Source organism: Phycomyces blakesleeanus (assembly GCF_001638985.1).
Source record: "Phycomyces blakesleeanus NRRL 1555(-) unplaced genomic scaffold PHYBLscaffold_2, whole genome shotgun sequence".
In the NCBI taxonomy this organism is placed as follows: Eukaryota; Fungi; Mucoromycota; class Mucoromycetes; order Mucorales; family Phycomycetaceae; genus Phycomyces; species Phycomyces blakesleeanus.
Genome location: NW_017265135.1, coordinates 3,163,673 through 3,178,079, shown reverse-complemented (window position 1 = coordinate 3,178,079; position 14,407 = coordinate 3,163,673). Strand labels below are relative to the sequence as shown.

At 37.2% G+C, this 14,407-nt stretch overlaps 6 protein-coding genes across 6 annotated transcripts; 3 read left to right on the top strand and 3 right to left on the bottom strand.

Annotated features, from left to right (window-relative positions):
* Positions 1-311: 311 nt before the first annotated feature.
* PHYBLDRAFT_130439 (hypothetical protein) lies at positions 312-1,189 on the top strand (the record flags this gene model as incomplete). The annotated part of the gene is made up of 1 exon (XM_018429361.1): positions 312-1,189. One exon carries the CDS (start codon positions 312-314, stop codon positions 1,020-1,022), a length of 711 nt encoding a protein of 236 aa, XP_018298114.1. The 3' UTR covers positions 1,023-1,189.
* Positions 1,190-1,377: 188 nt separating this feature from the next.
* PHYBLDRAFT_103712 (hypothetical protein) lies at positions 1,378-1,713 on the bottom strand (the record flags this gene model as incomplete). Its single annotated transcript, XM_018427781.1, has 1 exon — positions 1,378-1,713. A coding segment is annotated over one exon (336 nt), but the record flags the coding sequence as incomplete, so codon positions are not given.
* Positions 1,714-4,096: 2,383 nt separating this feature from the next.
* Positions 4,097-6,730, top strand: PHYBLDRAFT_97179 (hypothetical protein; the record flags this gene model as incomplete). Its single annotated transcript, XM_018444007.1, has 8 exons — positions 4,097-4,327; positions 4,453-4,499; positions 4,608-4,716; positions 4,786-5,135; positions 5,230-5,363; positions 5,448-5,539; positions 5,643-5,673; positions 5,823-6,730. Coding segments are annotated over 8 exons (1,902 nt in total), but the record flags the coding sequence as incomplete, so codon positions are not given.
* A 282-nt stretch (positions 6,731-7,012) lies between these two features.
* On the bottom strand, positions 7,013-7,682 carry PHYBLDRAFT_163121 (hypothetical protein; the record flags this gene model as incomplete). The annotated part of the gene is made up of 3 exons (XM_018434731.1): positions 7,013-7,346; positions 7,417-7,556; positions 7,629-7,682. 3 exons carry the CDS (start codon positions 7,680-7,682, stop codon positions 7,013-7,015), a joined length of 528 nt encoding a protein of 175 aa, XP_018298111.1.
* A 304-nt stretch (positions 7,683-7,986) lies between these two features.
* PHYBLDRAFT_179400 (hypothetical protein) lies at positions 7,987-11,293 on the bottom strand (the record flags this gene model as incomplete). Its single annotated transcript, XM_018438142.1, has 13 exons — positions 7,987-8,576; positions 8,638-8,893; positions 8,964-9,109; positions 9,164-9,208; positions 9,291-9,625; positions 9,688-9,784; positions 9,849-9,959; positions 10,031-10,159; positions 10,246-10,422; positions 10,479-10,608; positions 10,673-10,847; positions 10,921-11,091; positions 11,152-11,293. The coding sequence occupies 13 exons, from the start codon at positions 11,291-11,293 to the stop codon at positions 8,235-8,237; spliced, it is 2,256 nt and encodes a 751-aa protein (XP_018298110.1). The 3' UTR covers positions 7,987-8,234.
* A 548-nt stretch (positions 11,294-11,841) lies between these two features.
* Positions 11,842-13,328, top strand: PHYBLDRAFT_185056 (hypothetical protein; the record flags this gene model as incomplete). The annotated part of the gene is made up of 4 exons (XM_018439024.1): positions 11,842-12,132; positions 12,205-12,624; positions 12,720-12,753; positions 12,836-13,328. The coding sequence occupies 4 exons, from the start codon at positions 11,842-11,844 to the stop codon at positions 12,967-12,969; spliced, it is 879 nt and encodes a 292-aa protein (XP_018298109.1). The 3' UTR covers positions 12,970-13,328.
* Between the last annotated feature and the right edge of the window lie 1,079 nt (positions 13,329-14,407).

Below are 14,407 nucleotides of genomic sequence, written 5' to 3'. Positions count from 1 at the left end.
TCTTTATCTCCAATATAAATCATTTTGTTTTTACACATCTTTCTGACAATAATAGCAACAACAACAAAAGACAAATTTACTTGTCATAATTGGTTTTAGTCTAAAGCTTCAAAAAATTTCTTAGAAAAAAAAAGAAAGGCAACTATATATATATATATATATATATATACAGAATATACGTTAATTTATGTCTGTGTCTGTTGTGTGGGTGTGTGTATTTGAGAATCATTTACCCCGCCATACTTAAAACAAGTCACACCCAACCAACTGCAACATTTCCATTATTTTTCTTCTTTGTGAGCTTTCTCATCATGGATTTCCAAAACCGAGTGGGCAGTAAAAGCAGAAGTGGTGGTGTAGCGAGTTGGTCAGAGTCGAATGTCGACAGAAGAGAACGTCTGCGCAAACTTGCGCTGGAGACAATCGACATCTCCAAGGATCCCTACTTTATGAAAAACCATCTAGGCTCATATGAGTGCAAGCTCTGTCTGACCCTACACACTAGCGAAGGATCCTATCTCGCACACACACAGGGAAAGAAGCATCAGACTAATCTTGCCAGACGTGCATCAAAAGAAGCTCGTGATTCTGCAATTGCACAGCCTGCAATTGGACCAGCCAAGCCCTTGGTTGTCCCAAATCGCAACATCATCAAGATTGGACGACCTGGTTATCGCGTAACCAAGGTGCGTGATCCAGTAACGCGTCAGCTAGGCTTGCTTTTCCAAGTTCAATATCCCCAGATTGCTACTGGAGTTATTCCTCGTCACAGATTCATGGCAGCATACGAACAGAAAGTCGAGGCACCCAACAAAGCCTATCAGTATCTGTTGATCGCCGCAGAACCATACGAGACTATTGCTTTCAAGGTTCAAAGTAAAGAGATTGATCGTGCGCCAGGAAAGTTTTGGACACATTGGGATCATGATGCAAAGCAGTTTTCTCTGCAATGCTTCTATAAGAGTGAAAAGGCGCCTGTGTTGTTCGAAGGCATGGCTGCACCCGGGACGGCACCTCCTTAATCTCAAATCCAAAGCACCGCTTTTTCCAAAAGAAAACGAAGCAGTAAAGCAAAAAGAAAGAGAGAACAAAAAGAAAAGCAAACTCATCCAAATACACACACGACACAGACAGACACATCCTTTCTCTTCTACTTCCACTTATTCTTTTAATTTTTCTTTTATTTTTATCATTTTTTTTTACATGAAATGCCATTAAACTGACTGTACATTTTCCTCCGATCAAATAAAGCATATATATGTGTGTATATGTGTATATGTATATATGTATATATAGACACAAACAGAGGGACACACACAGAAAAAACCAGCTTCTTTCTAAACATTTATTCATTCTACACGCACAGCCAAAAGTCTAGAGACGTCTGGCTTTCTTGGGTCTGCAACCACCGAATGGAACAGGAGTTGCGTCTGTGATGCGTCGAACATTCCACTGAACACCTGTAACGAGTGCCTTGTAAGCAGCATCACGTCCAGGGCCAAAACCCTTGAGGACAATGTGGATATTAGTTACATTGAGGTTCTTTGCTTGGACTTTGTCAAGCAATTGGAGAGCAGCCTGGTGAGCAGCTTCATAGCCACTGCGTTGAGCCTTTTTGAATCCTGCAGTTCCGCCTGATGTGTTTACGAGGGGAGAACCGTTGGGGCGTGTGAGGGTCAGGATAGTGTTGTTGAAGGTGGCGTTGATGTGGAGTTGGTAGGGTGACTCTGAGATGCTTGACAGGGACTTTGTAATGAAGTTGATGTCAAAAGTGCTACCTAAAGACTTGCTTTCATTCACATTGGCTGATTCTTTGAGCGCATTGGAAATGCTGTCTGTGGTATTTTTGGTTCCCATTGCTGAACGTTCCAAGATATTGAGAATACCCTCCAACTGAACAGTCGGTGCAGGTTCGGTATCAACTGGAGGAACGACAGAACCGGTCGACTCCCATCGTCTCTGGACTGTAAATGCAGGTCTGATAGAACAGGCCTGGACAAATGAACGTCTGCAGACAGGCAACATGGTGTTTGGTAGAGCGATGTTTCCAGCTGGGCCAACCTTTCTTTTTGAAAGGCACACAAGCCACTAAGGACCATGTCGCTTGTTTTTATCGTGGATTGAGATTCCGATACCCCCCAGCGAGGGGAGTGAAAAAAAAGAGAGGCATTTCCACATTTGGAGTATACATAATGTCTATCTGGACAGCTAAAAAAAAGGTTTAAAACAAATTAAAAATTCTTTTATTTGAAAGATATTATTGAATAGCACTATAGAGAAGAAAAGGTTCAAATATATTCTATTGAACAGCCTTAACTTGGTTCATTAACGATTTTATCAAGAATAAGATTAATGGCTGATTTAATAATTAAATTGATAATCAATTTTCTTAAGGATATGTATTATGGAAAAAGAAATCGGAATGATATTTTCCAAATCAACAATATTATGCAGTATCATAGGGATAGGCAACATAATTTTTCGTATAGCTTTAAATTTCAAAAACTATATTATTGAACGAAAAGTTTTTTTTTATCAACATCGAAAAAATTGCTACAAGCTCATACACTATCTATTAAATGAACTTTATTATAATTATTACGGATCGTTAGGGACCAGATATAATTATTGGACTTTGCATAACAAGTCACATTTAGGTGGTCTGGTAAAATCGAAACGTCGTCCCTCTAGGATTATCCATTGTCCTTTGCGTACTTCTTCTATCACTCTTCTACTGCCTTGATCAATAATAAAGTAATAGATAAAGCAATTTCACTATAATAAACTTGGATATTTTGAGCCAATATAAAAGTTGCAAGAGATACATGAAAAAATGCTTAAATTAACCATTTTTAAGAATATGCATTGGCTAGAATTTAAAATGATCCAAAATCCCATAAATTGTATTTGCTAAAAAGTAAAACTAATAGATTAAAAGCTGATATGTTATTAGCTAAATAAAAGCGTACACGCTTAAATCTATACCCCTTACCCTTTCCTACAGCTGTAGGTTCTATAATCTAAATTTCAAATAGACTATATACTATCTATTATACATAATAACGAAGCGTTATCAGCGATTAGATATATAGATATTGGAATTTAACCCCTGAGATTATTAGACATGTATATACATACATACATATAGTAGATGTATATAACCTGCACATACCCAAGTTACGAAAAAATAGTGAGGAAATGATTTTCACAGGGTAATGCGTAAACAATGAATCTCGCTGGCACACTTTTTCTTTTCTACGTAGAAGATCCAAATTTGAGCTACTTTTTATAAAGTATAATAAAATAAAAATAAATGCTACCCTTTTGTGATAATCTAGTAAAGAGCTCAAGTTTATATATCTTAATATTTTTCAAAACACACACACACACACACACAGACACACCTTCGTCAACAAGCTATTTAACCACCCAACCATAAAAAAAACGAAAAACAAGGTACGGGTTTGTGCGAAAAGGGAAATATGGGAGTTATAAGTTTATATGATACAAACAACACAAAAATTTAAGTGGAAGCACTTTATTAGGTTACAGATACAAGTGCATTGATATATATATATAGCATATCTTTGTGCCACTGACAACACATCCCTAATTCCAAGGTACCCACACCACCTTTAAAACATATTAATAAAGCTTACCAGAGTATCATTATAAGAACCCAACAAATTAAATACGTAGACAGCCACCACATTCCCTTCCCCATTCTCCTGGAACTGTTTTACCTCCGAGGTTTAGGCCGTCGTGCTAGATTATCCGTAGTAAGCTCCCTTTGTGTAAGCCACAGCTATGACGGAGGTACCTCTCTTTTTTTATATATTTTATTTTATATAGATCACCGACCCTAGCTGGCCTTGGACTGGCCTTGAAACCCCACGTTTTCTCTTCTTCATCCAATGTCCAAACGACAAAGCACAAGAATACCATCAGTAGCCGGCAGCCGCTCCGAACCACTCGAAGCAATCGGTGCTGGTAGTAGACAACGCCAAAGCAAGAGAGATGAGGCAAGGTCCCCACCATCGACAATTACGATGCAAATTCAGCGCAGAAGAGATCCTCATCTTTTTTTTTTTCTTAGGCTCTTCGTAAAAAACTTGAAAATGAACTTTCTAAGAAACGTGGAGGTAGCCGTTCACTGAGGAAGCATGCACAACGGGTAGCCGGCACAGTTTCAGCCCTAAGACCTGCTCAGGCACTGACAGTAAAAGAGAATATGTTGGTAATGGAAGCTGCACAACTGTTGGCGGCCAAGCGATGCGATTGCGTACTTGTTGTAGATGAGGATGACCACCTGAGTGGTATTTTCACTGTAAGAAAACTAAACACACATACACACACACACACTCTCTCTCTCTTATATATATATATATATATATATATATCTTGGAGAGTACCTTGTAGCAAAAGTTTTATTTATTATATTCTACCATACAGGCCAAAGATATTGCTTATAGAGTTGTCGCAGAAGAATTAGATGCAAGGTACACAACATTCTTTGTAAGGAGAGGAGGCACCCTGACTGACGAGTGGAGTGGGGGATCCATTTGATATATGGTGTTATTTCTTGGATTTTTTATATTCCTTTTTAGTCACACCACTGTTGCTACCATAATGACAAGAGGACCCATGTGCGTTACCTCGGATACTTCTGCTACAGACGCACTTAATTTAATGGTAACCCGAGGATTCCGTCATTTGGTAAGGGGAAAAACATATATACACACACACGCATACACAAAGTAGTGAGATGTACTAAAATATCAATAGCCTGTGTGTAATGAAGAAGGCGATATTTTCGGGCTGTTGGATATCACCAAATGCCTTTATGAAGCATTAGATAAGATGGAGCGTGCGTACGGATCGTCACGCAAACTATACGATGCTTTAGAAGGTGTGGAACGTGAATGGTCCAGCAGTCCGATTCAACTCGTGCAATACATGGAAGCACTCCGTGACCGCATGTCCTGTCCTGATCTCCACTCCGTCCTTGATGGGTCTCCTCCCCCTGAAGTCGATGTGAAAGTCAATGTTAGAGAGATTGCCAAGATGATGAGAGAGCTTCACACTACAGCTGTTCTTGTGACCAACCGAGAAGGTCTAGCAGGAATTTTTACCACGTAGGTAGTAGGTGTAAAATCAGAATAACAAAAGGAGAATAACTAGAAAATGAGCTATACTTACTATTCTTATTATTAACTTGTAAACACTTAGCAAAGATATCGTATTGCGTGTGGTTGCAGCTGGCTTGCACCCTGAAAAGTGTAGTGTTGTGCGTGTAATGACGCCAAACCCAGACACTGCTTCACCACAAACATCTATCATGGATGCCCTGAGAAAAATGAATGGTAATAAATAACCTTAAAGAAAATGAGAATTGTTATTATTTCGCTCTTAATTTAACTCACTAAGAATTTTTCCTGTGTTTTAAGATGGCCATTATTTAAACTTGCCGGTCATGGATGGGCATATTATTGTGGGCATGGTAGATGTGTTAAAACTGACCTATGCTACTCTGGAACAGGTAAGGCATGCCAAGGATTTTAAATAGAGAAAATTAACCGGTAATCGAATATCTTTTCTTTTTGCATATAACGTATGTGTGTATGTGTGTATGTAAAATATAGATGAATAGTATTCAAGGCAACGATGGCGAAGGTAATACAGACGCCTATAGAATGTATATCATAAAAAGAAAAAAGAATTGCATATACTTATGCGCATACAAACAAAAACAAACACAAACATATAAATGTATATATATACGTATACGTATACATCCACATGTACATATTTTATTTTATCAGGGCCAATGTGGTCTCGCTTCTGGGACAGCTTTGGATCGACCGATCACACAGAAACAGAATCGCAATTATCGGATCCCATGCTATCTCACCATCCTTCCACTAACATGCACCCAGCTATGCATGCCATATCTCCCGAACCATCATTATCATATACTCATCTCCAAGGATACGCAGAAATCCTTCCTAATGAAAGTGCAAGCATGGTTGCTACTAATGACGATGCTTTATCCACCATATCTTCTCGCAATATACGCACTCATGGTCGTGACGACGGCACATTTTCTTTCAAGTTCACATCATTGAGTGGACGCACCCACCGCTTTGTCGCACCATTGGACAGTTACTCACAACTATTCGATTCTGTTCTTCAAAAAGTCGCAACCGAACATCTCACTCTCACAGGAAAGCGTGCAGGTGAAGGCGCAGCAGATCCTTCTGCCGAATGGCTCAGTATTTCATATATGGATGATGAGAATGACGAAGTATTAATGTCCTCAGATGCTGACGTCCAGGACGCTGTCATGCTTGCTCGTAAAGTTGGCCAGAGTCGTGTCAAGCTGTTCATACACGATGCAATGATAGAATCAATTGCCGTGCCCAATATTTCAGAGCTCGACGTTCGTTCAAAGAGCGTCGTCGGGACTAGTCATATGGAAATGGAAGCACTAGTAGAAGAATTAGAGGCGGAAGAAGCAGAACTAATAGACAATAACGATGACGGCGAAGAGGATACAGCAGAAGAGGAAGAAACAGAAGAAGAGTATATACGCAAGAGCTCAAAGAAGCGATCACACAGACGCCATCATTATGATGACGGATTCCCTAGAGATCTCCTATTACCCGCCGCCATCGTTTTTCTCGGTGTCGTTGTTGTTGGCGTATTTGCCATCTCCAGAATAAGCCCTAGACATCGTTAATAATATGCACTACCTTTTTAAAACAAACATATACACAGATAAACATATAAACATATCAACCACAACCCCCATAAATAGGGTCCTTCCTACCAACACAGGAAGGGGGATACCTTTTGTCTATCTCTCCAAAAAAGAAAGAGAGAAAGATTTCATTGCAAATAAATCAAATATGGCATCACCCTTGTTTTTACGCCTTGTACGCATTTTTTTTATGTACATTTCCTGCTTCATATTCTCTCTCACTATCCATTTTTTCGTATTACTCTTTCCTATTTACATTATTGTTGTTATTCTTTCTTCCCGTTCAATTTCCTCTAAAGCAGCTTCTGCTTCTGTAATCTGACTTTCTCTTTCAAGTAGTGCTTCTTCCATTTGCCGTTCCAATAATGCTTCTTCCATCTCTTGTTCTCTTGCACGGTCCAGCAAAGTTGTCTCCTCTCTTTTCTTTGCTGCAAAAGCCAACGCTGCTGCTGCTTCTTTGACCGCCTCTTCTTCGGCTTGCTTTTGATAGAATACTGCAAAAGGATCCTCTTCATCCTCTTCCATCGCACCTGATTGCTCTTGAGTAGCTTCTCCTCTAGGTATGTATTCATTGTCTTCAGGTTCACTATCAACAAGTTTTGGTTCCGGGTGATATTTTGGACGTGACCGGAGAGATTTGAAAATGGGAACCTTACGGACAGCCTGGCAGGACAGCCTGGACAGCGTGTACCCTTAGTTTAAGGGGACGGTATTTCTTGGTGAGGGGTGACATTTTTATTCTACCGGACCACAAATCGTAGCCTTTTTTCCGGCACAGAATAAGTCTATCTGGTTCCTAAGAATACATAATATTCGTATATATTTTGTGCTTTTCAAAAAAAAAAAGAGGCGGGTGGGGGTTACTTACCAGCTGGTGCTGTTGAACTCTGGGAATATGTAGGTGGAAGAAAGACAAAGACATGATACGCGTAAGCAGGTTAATAAATAGTAAGATATCAAACAGGATTGCGTCACAATCTAATGTCAACAATTTCTAATAGTCCTTTGCATAACTGACTGCCGATATAGTGTATTTGCGATTAATTGTTATTTCTTTGTTGTCAAGTTTATATTTAGGGTTACTAATTGAATATACAGAATGTGTTTTTCGTATGATACAGCATCTTATTATTAAGTTGCTCAAATACAGGCTGTGGCTCTTAAAATAATGAAAGTTAGGTGCCTGGCGAGAGATTAATGAACACAAAGTGTAGGGACAAAGTAGTAAAGCTAATGCGTACAATGAATATATTGTATTTCTTTGAGGACACACTATTTTTCCCTAAAGGATTAGATAAAGCCGCCGGTCTCCGGACATGTAGCCAGAATTGATTAGTCCGGTTAGATAGAAATATCGTACCCCACCAGGAACGTGGTTACCGTAAGATTGCTGCAAAGTCTGACCCCGACACAAAAAAATATGTATAGCCCTTAAACTCCTTATTATGGGTGATATCGCATACTTTTAGGCTGTCTAGGCTGTCCTGCCAGGCTGTCCGTAAGGTTTCCCTTTGAAAACAACTTCGGTAAACAGGGGAGAATAAACCTCGGCTCGTTGAACAAATTGTCGTACACAGTAACGAATAAACTGGAAAAGCTGTTGATTTGCCGAGTTTTTGGGTAGGACAGGGGCGTCGTGGAGAATGCGGTTGAAAAGGTCGAGTACAGGTAACTTGAAGAAAATGTGCTCGGCTTTTATTTTTACCATAATTCTGTGGAAAAGACTGGTAATACACTGTACTATTTGTGGATCCATTGTTTGGTACTGTTCCAAAAGGATACAGTACACACTAACAACATCATATGAGGCATATTTCTATTACAAAATTAGACAATATCTGTGTATGTGTCTTGTATTAAATTTGGCGCAAACTTACTAGTTCAAAAGAATCAAACTTGAAAATATGTTCTCTACTAGCAATCTCACGATCTCTCTCCTCCTCACGCTCGTCTACATCACTCTCCAAATTCGGATCATTTTCGTCATGGATTTCGTTGCTATTCTGCTTGTTTGACTTGTTTGACTTGTTTGACTTTTTTGGTTTCCTAATAAACATCACCTGTTTCTTCTTTGAGAATTGTTCAAGTAGTTTGAGCATAACATGAGTGAGTTTTACAACAGATTCTAAATAGCTATAAAAAATAAGTTGAACTTTAGTAAAGTGCTTTTTTAATAAAAAAAAAACATATTTTTCTCTCTTACGCATAAGATTGGTCTTTGTAACGTCTAATAAGATCAACAAAGAGGTCAAAAGAGGATTGCTCGTGGTAGATGTTACTTTGGATATAATCTGCTACTTCGCGATATTCAGGAACTGAGTCATTTGACATATTGTTGATACATATCATCTGTGTGTGTACAATTAGACTATCAGTCCGGTTATAATAATCTTTATCACATACCATCTGTCGAAGACAATCCGCAGTAACTTGAACATCAACCCATAGCTATAAAAAATAAATAGTGAAATTAAACATGTTAATTAAGGATGCAGTGTGGGAGGGAAGGATTCTGTGTTTTTTTTTTTACTTTGTCATCTAATGTTCTGCGTAATCTTCGCAAGCAAAGTAAAAATGTGTGAAGATCCATTGAACATGCTATAAGATTAAAGTCAAATTGTGGCCGTTCGTCTTCCGTTCCTCCCACGTTCAATTTTGCGATAGATGTTGAGGAATTTGGTAAAAATATAGATGTACTATCAGGTGGAGGTCGAGGCTTTTCAGCCTTTTGTGCTTTAAAAACAGCCTGTTCAAGACAAAGATATTCAAGGAACCAACGCATTGTAAAGAAGAATCGTTTGTGATCCTTCTCGACAACCTTTTTGTTTTCCCGTTCTATATCCTTGATCAACGAAGTGTAGAACTCTATAAACGTTATCTTGTGAGATCCATGCTTACTAATGCATATATATAATATTTATATTTACCATTGAAACAAGATTCTAAAAAAGACTGCGCTGTTTGTTTGAGATAGGTCAATGCACGATTACTGCGATAGGTTGCTCGTGAACCATCAAACTCGTTCTAGACAACAGGTACAGAAATTAAGCATTGATAAATTAAGACAAAACTGTTACACCATACTCACCATTGCCTTTCGTTTCTTTCCACGCCGACTGTGCGTTTTATTCGCATCAATAAGCTCTCCTAGATTAGCATATCCCGCTTCTTTAGTGTGAAACACGCGTTTGTGCGACTCCTAAAACAGGCACCGTATTTAGTGAGATAGTTGATATACACTTTATAAGCATATGGATCTGTGTCCCTTACCCAATCTTTGAGAGTGTAGCTACTACCAAAACGACTATGTCTAGAAGACTTCTTTCGGCTGTAGATACTATTGGCGTCCTTTTCTTTACAAAGTATTTCTTCTAACCGTTCTGAAGTTGCACTCCCATTCTTTTTCAAGGCGTAACATTAATAAGAGTCAAGTTTAGATTTAAGTTTAGTTTTTTTAGTGTTCTTTTTTAAAGGAAAAAAATTACCTTTCGCCCTCTATCTTCTTTAAATACATCGTTTGGACTAGCATGTTCAAGAAGATTGAACAGTATCTCCAGAACAATTACATTCCACTCTGAAGAATCTGAAGCAATACTTGTTGAGCTGATAGTCAACAAGAGTTCAATCACTTTAGATTCACAGAAACATATCAAAAGCTCTTCCTAATCAATCACAGTTAGTTCTCGGCAAAAGACTTTGTTTCATGAGATTCACTTACTTGCATAGAAGTCATTGTCCATGTCTCACTTGATGCATCATACGATGCAATAGCGTCTGGAATAGCTGTCAGATTGCGCAGGAAATAAAGTACCAGTCGAATGACTGTTTGATCTCGTACGGATCGTTCACTTTATATTTATATATACATATAAATATTACTCCTTTACAATTATATTTACACACGCAACTCACTTAAAGGGAATTCGCAAGGGTTTGATTATGACTGATAATATAGCATCAAAAATTCCAGGTACCAAAAGTGCCTTTTTGTACTTTCTAAGCAAATTGAGCTCATTTGGATCTCTAGAATCCTCCTCTTCTTCATCGGCAGTATCCAACGGCCATGTCATTGGAACAAGCAGTTCAACTTTCAAACAAAATGATAATAAAAATTATAATTAAGTCTAGAAATTATATGATGTGAGAAGATCAAAACTTACTGCATGCCAGAATGTAACGTTCTGCAATGTCAGTATTTTGATTGGCATGTGTAAGAATGATTGGGACTATATCTGTTTCGAGCACGTTGAAGGTGCCGAGAGTGTGAAGTACGAATTTGTGGGGATTTCCAGAATCCGCCCGAATGAATCTCTTAAGATCCTTAAGACATGCTAGAAATATATTTAGCCGGGGATCTTTGACAAGCCAAAAGAAAGGAAAAGACTGTTTACCAAGTGCCTCATCACCCACAGCATAAACTGTTTTTAGTTCCCCATTTGGGAGCTCTACTTCTTCAAGACCACCTAATGCTGTACAGGTTGACAAGAGAAGATCTGTGCTTCGCTGCTCCTCACTGTGTTGAGAGTCTTCCATTGTCAAACTAAGTAAAGAAAGATATCCAAACTTGGTCGTGTCTTATAGGCTATTGTTTTATGAGACGTGACTGTTATTGAACCATTTCATTGATTTGAACAAAGGAGGTTTGAAAAGGCATGAAAGGTGCGAAATACAAATAAAGATAATCATAATATAAGATAAGATAATCTCCTTGTCAAAAAAATATGAAAAAAACAAAGCTAAAGAAGAGGCTTGTTCCTGTTGTCAAGATAAGAAACAAGTAAAAACCTGTCTCTATATTGAACAAACTTTTTGGCTCCTAAATATTGAATTCATTACATCCCTTTTTCTTGTCAAACCTTTTTTCTTTTTTCTTTTCTTTTTTAAGAACGAACCAAAAGAGAGCTAGATATATATATATATTCATTATTCTCTTTTCTTTATTTCTCTTCCTCTTTATCTTTCTATTATTATTTGCATTTCTTCCTGCCTTTAAATATATACAATACTATCTTAACTATCTCGACGAATTTCATCTGCTCATCACTCTTTTGCGAGACCTCCCTGTGTTTATTACTACTAGCATGTACTCTCCAGACCAATGGGAAATTATATCTGAAGTTTCTAGTGTTGCTTGCATTACGGCGGTTTCATTAGTATTTGGGCGCAAAGTGGCCAGTATAGACGGTCCAATCCTATATATCCGAACGTTACTTCTGACGATATATGGAATTACCTGGGCATTTGATCTGATTGCTTGTATGCTAATGAGCACAAATAATGGAAACTCTATATCGTGTGTACTTGGACTCTTCAACTGCGTGTTTCTATACACTGCTGCCAAGATTGTGCTATATCTTTATTTTATCGAAAAGGTATTTTTTGTATTACTATACATAAGAAACAAAAATTGGAGATGTCTGACATTAAAGATATATATATATAAGATTTATACAATGTCTATCCCAAAAACATCCAGGCTTCGTTCTCCTCTTTATGTGATCAGCATTGGGCTATTGGTACCTTTTGTGGCCTTGATGGTCCTGCAAATAATATACCGTGTTACACTAGTAGGGGAGGAGTTTCCGTTCCATTGCTCCATCGGCATTCAATTACCAGGTTCAATTCCGACGATGTGCTATCACATCTTGGTTATCTCATCATTTTTGGGAGTATTCATCAAGTTTGCGTTCTTTCCGAGTACAGCCCAGCAGACAACGCACCAAGCCTCATCTTTGCATGCATTAGCCAAACATAATTGTATTGCCGCTTTTGTAACTCTAGTACTCACAACCGCCAATGGTCTCTTAATGGCTATTACAGAAGGAAAGATGCGCGGTATTGTTTGGCTAAGTATCTCAACTCTGGTAAGATGACAGGATATAGAAAATCACCACAAAAACCGTTGCTAAATTAAAATATTTTACGTATCCTAAAAATACAACCTTGATGGTTGAACTAGGATATATCCATTGTTGCTTGTGTCACTCACTGGGGTAAATATCTTGGCTTCCTCTGTTTTTCCTTCTAAGTATCCATTTTTGACTTTTGATCTTTACGTATATACGTACGTTCTAGTTGCAAGTCACCCAGCTGAATTACAGTTCTACGAAAAATCGCTTCAACAAAACCATGGCGACAAGGCTATAAGACTGGAGATCAAGCAACATCAAGAAGTAGTGATCCTGACCGAATTTAACACTGTTGCTTAGTGTTAATATGCTGGCAATTGTACAATAGTTTTTGAAAAAAAGCTTATTTCCCTTTTAACTTATTACTACTACTATTATTATTTTTACAATTGCGATTACCATTACCATTAACATTACCGTTACCATTATCATTATCATTATCATTATCATTATCATTATCATTATCATTATCATTATCATTATCATTATTATTACTACTACTATTATTATTATTATTATTTTCATAATTATCTCCCTTTTCAGGGGGGAATCATACAGGAGACGGGATGATCGTCTTACAGTTTTACTGGACTTTTCTTAAATACATACAAATGTACATAAATACATGCATACACATATAAATATATACTCCTTTACTATACATTGTTTGTTAATTAGCTGTACCATACAGTTCCTTCTTTTCATGCATGTCAATTAGAAATCCAGAGATTCAAGACAGATCAAGTGGACAGCTAGTTTTTGTACTACGTCATGAATTATTACAAATATTATTTCTTTAAATTATCTTTTAATGTTCGATAATAAAAATATATATGTTCATGGGCAAAATTGGTGTTCAAAATTTGCGTACAATATTTATTATATCAATAACTCGATAATAAAAGATGCTCAAGAAAACATGTCGTGGCCTATAGAAGCATCTTGTATAAACAAATATTAAATATTGCCAAAGACATACTTGTCATGCGTGAGACCTGGTCATTTAAACTTTAATATATAACCATGGGTCAAATATTTAAATTAATGTGAGTGGTTTTATTTAGTCTTAATTACGAAGTCAAAATGCAGCAAAGGTACCCACATTAATTTTTACATTTTATTAATGTGAAATTCGGTATACAGTAAAGATTCACACATATTCGCTCCATACAAACAAACAAAAAGATTCACACATAAATAGATCTTTTAGTGCAATCAATATATAGCTTTTTTTTGGTAGCATAACTTTTCCCTACTCTACTGTGTAATAAAAATACAATTCCGCCGTAGCCTTTCATGCAAGTAAATCATAGTGCTGATGATTGCATTGAATTTATATCATATATATTTATATATATACATCTATTGGAATAAAGATATAATTGGTGTACAGTTAATTATACTTTGATGTAACAAGCAATTTCTAAAGACAACATATTTTAACCTTATTGATGCTTATTCCAGTATCTTGATATAAACGTTGTTTGGAATAAATAACACAATTTACCATTCTCGGGTAAAATAGTGAGTAGACTTCGGAATAAGTAATCCATTTAATGTAATGTGTTTAAGTATTCTTATAGAAGTGAGGTATACACGGTCTGTTTTTCGATCAATATTTTTCCTTTGATTTCTTTTTTAAAGATATTTTCTGCTTAAATAAAAGCAAATGTCTTGGGACCTTCTTTATCATTTGGTACGTTCAATAAGACTCCTTGTAGTCGTATTGACTTTATTT